The sequence below is a fragment of the Rhopalosiphum maidis genome, chromosome 2 (assembly GCF_003676215.2).
Source record: "Rhopalosiphum maidis isolate BTI-1 chromosome 2, ASM367621v3, whole genome shotgun sequence".
Lineage (NCBI taxonomy): Eukaryota > Metazoa > Arthropoda > Insecta > Hemiptera > Aphididae > Rhopalosiphum > Rhopalosiphum maidis.
Window position 1 is genome coordinate 83,680,071 of NC_040878.1, and position 6,817 is coordinate 83,686,887.

Sequence of the window (6,817 nt, forward strand, 5' to 3'; positions counted from 1 at the left end):
TTAGGGTACGCTTTGACGAGTTATGAACATTTTAAAGTTGTAATATTTCACATAGCTGTAACTCACTTTAAAATAATATCATTAAAATCATATGTCAATGTCTAGATAATATTCTTAACTTTAAATTTGATAATAGGTAAATTTACTCTAATATTAAAACTAACATCACAAAATGTATTCTGCTGAACGAAAATTTGTTATGCTGTACGTTATTAAGACAGAGACAACACATGCGGGTATGGCATCCTCTTAAGTGTTAATATAAAATATTAACTACATAAAAATAAAATCATTTTTATTATTAGAAAAATATGATTATATTGATATTTATTGATTAATCATAAGTGTACACATGTGTATGGTGTGCTTAAAAAATATATGTAAAGTTTATTTTTCTTTTCTCAATAATGAACCCCTCTAACTGTTCAGTATTAAATACAGTTATTTAAAAATCAATATTATATACATACTTTTAAATTGTATTACAGTTACTACTAATAATACTTATCATAATAATATAAAGAATTATTATAGAAATCAAGTATACAATATTATCCTGTAAATTATTTATAAAAACAACTTAATAATCAATAACAGTTAAACAGTCTCTGTATTTAAAATTTTAAAATATAATATTAGGCAAGACTTAAATTTAAAAAAAAAAAATGTAATTAAAAATTATAAATATATAATAATAATAATAATAATTGTACCCATATGATAAACTATACAGAGTATATTTTATACATTTATATTGCTATTATAGTTATTCAATTTATCATAGTTACACGGTATAAATATTTTTTACCTCGTGCACAGTAAAACATAATAATCTACATAAAACTTTTAAATCCATAAAATTTTTTATCTTATGGTTTATAAGATCCAATAAATCCAACTTTATCAAGATTTGAACTTCAAATGTCTATAAAAATAAATTGTGCTTTTATATTTTTGAATTTAAAGAAGAACTACTCATATAAGAAACATTGTAGTTATAATAACTGTTCACTGGCGCAGCTAGGGGAGACTTAAGGGAGCTTAGCCCCCTCAAAATAAATTTTAGCCTCCTTTCCCTCAAATTTTTATGATTATTTAAGATTAAATACTAATTTAAGCATAAATTAGTGAGAATGTGAGATACATCCTATGCAATATGACTTAGAGAATTATTATAACAGAATTATTCAAAATAAAATTGTATAAATATAAAATATTAATTTATTTTGATATATACATATAGGTAATTTAAATATTTAATAAAAACATTTTTATCTAATAAATATTATGCGGGCATATCAACCGGTGGCATTGTGGCGGTCACCATCCAATATTTTAGTTTTATTTTGGTGATTAAAAATGGACAAAAAACTTATTTATTATTTTTAATACATCAAAAAAATAATCTGTATTGGGCCTGCAGTCCCCCTAATATTTTAGACCTAGTTACGCCAATGTACCTATTGAAATAATTAATATACTTTTAACTAACTAACTACATAAATGTGTACATCTTCGTAATTTTTGACAACATTTTATAAACATTATATAATTCTTATACGTTTGTTTTTAATTTAATGTTATTAATCCTGAAAGCTGAAATATCTAAGACATCAAATAAAAAGTTATTCTACCACATGAAACTAAAAGGACCTCTAACGAACAAAAAAATACCTGCTAAGAAAAAAGCTTTGATTAAAGTTTCTGAACGTTAAAATAAATCTCTTATAACACTCTATTCGCATGTATCTGATTAATGAATTTATAAATGTTTTTTAAATCGTAATACCGTATATACAACATATTTATTAATATTGGTTTGTTCGTGTGTGTGTCTATTTTGGAATAATAGTGCATAAATACACCGCATGGTTATATAATAATTGACTAATTTATCTATTTATTTCGACATAATATTATGTAAATAAAAATTAAATATATTAATAGATTAAAATACTAAACGTGCAAATTAATTAAGTAAATAAATAAATATTTTTATTTTAAACTTAGTATAATTTATTATTTTTCAAAGAATTTTGTTATACATTAACAGTCCATTAATTAAAATAAATAACTTAATTCAAATAGGAACTTTTATTTGGTCTTATTTTTTTTTACTTTTGGACATTTTGAATGTGGTTTTTAAAATACTAGGATCAAAATGATTTAGTGGTGCAGCGCTATCTATAGTACACTGTTCGTCATCGTCTAATTGGCCGATTATAGGAACTCGATCGGTCACGTTCAAATGAGGGGCCATCAAATTCATGAAAAACTGAAAAAAAAAAGCCTTTTTATAGCGTGTTATTTAGACAATTTTCAAATATAATAGCAGTTATAATCACAGACTCACATATAATATCTTTTTATCTTAATTCTTAGTCCATGCTTGGAATGAAATAATCATGGAAGAACCTAATCAATTATCATAATATATTCGTTCAATTAATACCATATAGTATCACACACTGCTAATGAAAATTCTAAAATTTTAAATACTATAAGGTTTGACAGATATTTCAACCGATCCGTTCAACTATTTGTTTCTCCGTAAAGCTTCACCAGTTAATAAGCTTTTCGATAAAGACAATTGAAACGCAAAAAAGTATAAAGATTTTAGAAGAAAGGGTGTGTACAATAATTTTTTCATTATTAAATATAAGCAGAATAAAGTATATTTTTAGACAAGAAAGTGTTAAACTGTCTCTTTTCATAATTTATATGTTACGAGTAGTTATCTGGATAAACTCTTCTCGAAAATAAAAACCGATAGAAGAGGTCCAGTTCTTTGGTCCCCCAACTTAACATGACAATCCATTTTTATGGATGACTATAAAAAAATCTTATGAACACATCAAGATGTCTCAAAATTTGAAATGTATGTCATAATTATCTTTTTATTATTATTAAAAACTTCATATATATATATACTATATTCATTTGTCGTCATAATACAAGTGACACGAGATTTTTGGGACTTACTCGTACTATATAATATTATATAATATAGAGTATTTGGGAATTAATTTCATGACAAAGCTACCTCAATCATTTTTCTCATATGAAATTCTCATAATCTCATCCAAATATCCGATGATAATAATATTGTAAAATATCAAAATATTGAAAAACCAGAAAAACATAATATTAAATATCTTATACTTGAACACATCCTTTTTTCGATTTAAATTTCTCAAGAAAATGTAGCAGCTATAAGTGAACTCATAAGTATATAATATCATATGTAAAGTTAAAAAAATCTATTTTATACTATGATCTACCTGAGTCGGTTTTGCATTGCAAATTGGGGAATCTTTAATTTAAATTATTCAATTGAGCATATTTTAAAAAAGTTATAAGAAATAGAAGAAAAAAGGCACAACGTACAGTCAACGGTGTCGTAAATTCAAAACATTTAACCAAAAGTGTTGTACACAAGTGTTAACCAATGAGCAACGATAAAATATTATTCAAATTACAGCGATAATACTTATATTTTATAAAGTACCGTAAAACCTAAGACTTAAAACGGCTATAACTTCAAACTAAGAACAGCCAAACTCTGAATTTACCATTGTTTTCAATATATAATAAAATACGCAAATCCTCCTAAAATATGAATTAGAATCAAGATGTTCAAACAAACAATGTTCCCATTTCTCAAGTTATATAAACCTAACGATATATAGGTATATATTTTTAAATAGAACTTTTAATATATACATGCAAATGTGCTTAGGGTATTTTTTTTAGGAACATCAAGTCATCAACCATCTATTAAATCTCAAGTAAAAAAATGTATATATATAAAAAAAAAGAAACATGTATACGGTTGGATAATAATTTACAATAATCTACCTCGCCGATGGACGTGAGTCCCATGTCGGTGAACTTGAGTTGCCAGTGGGGTAGGCCCATGTGGACCAGAGCCTTTCTGAAATAATTGCTGAAGTTCGGAGCAAGCAAATGCCAGCGATACGTGGTGTCCAACAGCCAAACTGACGCGCTGCTGTGCTCTTCACGTGGATGGACGTCCGACCGGTTCGCCGCCACAGATGCCACTGACGTCCGGTCATCCAGGTACACCAGGCACACATGGCCTACGTCCGAGCTCGAGTCCAATTCAAATATCTTTGAGTTCTCCGTGAAGTCTGGCGTGTTCCTGTCGGACAGCCGGTCCAGCAATTGTAGATCACGCATCACGTTTACGTTGACCGTGTCCGATTTAACGTCACACAGACGGACCAAATCAGATAGCGGATTTACGGTGATGTTTCCTATGGGTAAGTTGGAAGTGCCACCGACAGCAGCAGCTGATGCATCAGACGTGATACCTAGATACAATAAATGTATTGTTATTACGAATGTAACAAAATAAGTTGTTAAAAGAACCTCCTTATTTTCGTTGTTTAAAAATGTGAAAAAAAAAGATACCTACATCATAAGTAGTAATCTACATTTATTGATACCACAATTAATAATACATTTATATTTACATTTAAAGAATAAATATTATTATTTCAATAACAATAATTATGTAAATATGACGTAATACACTGATTTCCAACCTAAGTTGAAAAATTGCTGAATATCTTTCAAAGTTTAAGTTTACTTATTACAATATGAGAGAATTTCATTATTACAATCATAAGGTCTTAATAATATAAGATGCCTATTTGTATGTATAGAAAATAACTCAAAAATATGGTTACATAACACGTTAGCTAACACATTCTAAATATATTTATAAATTAACTCTATTTTTTAGGTACCTATCGCATTTTATATTTAATTTTAATTTTAATGTTTAGTATTTTTTTTTCGGTAATTCTTTTTTTTACTTATTATTCTACCGTAGCTCTTCGATTTCTTCACTACCTAAAAATTGTAAGCCCAAAAAACTTTCTTCGGTTGTCAAACTTTTTATTTGAATTTTGAAATTGATTTTTGCTATTTATTTTAGTCTGGGTGACTGGGCCAGTACTGAATATTGTTTTAAATCGTTTGATAAAAATTATTATTAAAGTTTGAAAAAATATAAATTGAGTATTCTTAACTGCACGTCTGTACCTATTACTAAAAATTCCGTATTCAATAGTAAAATGTATTAAATCGAATAAATATATTTATACAAAATTATAAACATTATAAGTTTACGCGATATTATGTATTAAATATAAAATTAAAAAATTTACAAATTAATCATATTTGTATCATTAATATTATTTTCCGTGTATATATTAATATAGAAATTAATATAATTTTTGCATGATTTTACAGGTAAAAAAAAATACTCAACCATGAACCGTACTTTAAAGTTAGGTACCTTCGACTCTGTACGACCAAGTCAACTTGAACCCGTCGCATGACAAGTAAAACGACTTGATGTCTTCTGGCAGTAGACACCCGTTCCGCTGCTCCCACAGACTTATTTTTGCCTTGTCACACGGTAGACTTTGTTTGACCGACAAATTTCTCACGCCCACGGTGTTTTCTGCAAATAAACAAACTAAGCTTGAACCCTGCTGCAACAAACGAAAATCGACCAATTGGCGACTGGCGAAACCACATTATAAGGCATATACTCCATAGATAGATAAATCGCATAACAGCCTACCAAAATGAAATCTTGGTTTATATACAAAATATTTAGGTGTATCTATGGGTAATCAAAAATGTAATATAATATAATTTTAGAGCTTAGAAAACATATAAGATACATAAAATTTAATATTAGGTACATATTTGATTATTATTGTTTGTTTGAATAAGTATTCCACCCTGTATTCCACAACACATGCAAGGAGCAAAGTCAATTAAAATTTTTTCCTACCATTTGTCTCGTATATACCATATACCCCAAGCAACTTTTTGGGTGGAGAGGGGGTCCCATAACGCTTATGAGATGCCCTAGATAATGTTGATAACTTTAAATTTTGTAAGAGGTCAATTGACTCTAATGTGAAAAATTAATATAGTTATAACTTATAACTTATAGTCATTATTGTGATTGTGAACGTAAAATCTGTCGGTATGTTGCGCGTGGATCAGAGAGAAAACAAATAGTACGCTGGTCTCTGACATCATACTCTTGAGACAACAAAATAATATGACATACCAATAGGTATGTCGTATGTGACCATTAATTGACTTATTATTAATAATAACTATTAATTAGCTAATGCGTATATACTATAACATAGACAGCGTGTAAAAATCGATGGGTGTCGTACGTCCGAGCGCCGCTGTCGATAATCGATATGAGAGCGAAAATACGAATGACAGTGAAATATAACGAGCGAAAATTGTATTATAATGATACGCAAACACTACTCACCGAGAACGGTCAACAGGCCTAATGTTAATTGGTCGTTGAACAAATCCGAAGTGACCAAATCCAGTTTATTGTTACTGGCCATGTCGCGGTGGAACTGCAGAGACGGCAACAATATTTACAGTTTTACTGTATAGTGTAGAGAACAAAGATACCTCCAACGCGTAGTCGAATAGATTTATTATTATTCGCTGTGCAGGTTGTTAGGGCAACACAGATAAATACTATGACGTAGAATAGAATATATATCTGTGTGGGGCAGCGAGACTATAGTGATCGCCATCAACAACCCCAACCGCATAAAAAAACCACGACAGAAATCTATAATGATTTATCGTAATTATTATTGTTGTTGATAGTGAGCATCGCGGGCGAAGAAATGATGTAGAGGTAGAAAAAAATACGCGGTAGTGTCGGTAGTGATGTTTTTGGATAACGCATCGTGTGAATTTATTCTTTAAAACGTAGTTAAGTAGGTATGTA

At 28.7% G+C, this 6,817-nt stretch overlaps 1 protein-coding gene across 2 annotated transcripts; it reads right to left on the reverse strand.

Moving 5' to 3' along the window:
• Nucleotides 1-2,097: 2,097 nt before the first annotated feature.
• LOC113554431 (tubulin polyglutamylase complex subunit 2) lies at nucleotides 2,098-6,476 on the reverse strand. Of its 2 annotated transcripts, XR_003405262.1 has the most exons (5): nucleotides 6,338-6,476; nucleotides 5,327-5,494; nucleotides 3,859-4,334; nucleotides 2,354-2,415; nucleotides 2,203-2,275 (listed from the first exon to the last, which is right to left on the reverse strand). XR_003405262.1 is itself a non-coding variant. In XM_026958276.1 (4 exons), the coding sequence occupies exons 1-4, from the start codon at nucleotides 6,417-6,419 to the stop codon at nucleotides 2,105-2,107; spliced, it is 897 nt and encodes a 298-aa protein (XP_026814077.1). In that variant the 5' UTR covers nucleotides 6,420-6,476; the 3' UTR covers nucleotides 2,098-2,104. The 2 variants fall into 2 exon arrangements, 1 of the variants encoding a protein (XP_026814077.1); XM_026958276.1 differs by lacking the exon at nucleotides 2,354-2,415 and having other exon boundaries at nucleotides 2,098-2,275.
• Nucleotides 6,477-6,817: the final 341 nt, after the last annotated feature.

Excerpts from the sequence above, each read along its gene's own strand:
- LOC113554431 (XM_026958276.1), bottom strand. The coding sequence starts at position 6,419 with ATGGCCAGTAACAATAAACTGGATTTGGTCACTTCGGATTTGTTCAAC. Across the intron at positions 5,495-6,337 it reads AGGCCTGTTGACCGTTCTCG|AAAACACCGTGGGCGTGAGA; the intron begins GTGAGTAGTGTT and ends GTTTATTTGCAG. Across the intron at positions 4,335-5,326 it reads TTGGTCGTACAGAGTCGAAG|GTATCACGTCTGATGCATCA; the intron begins GTACCTAACTTT and ends TATTGTATCTAG.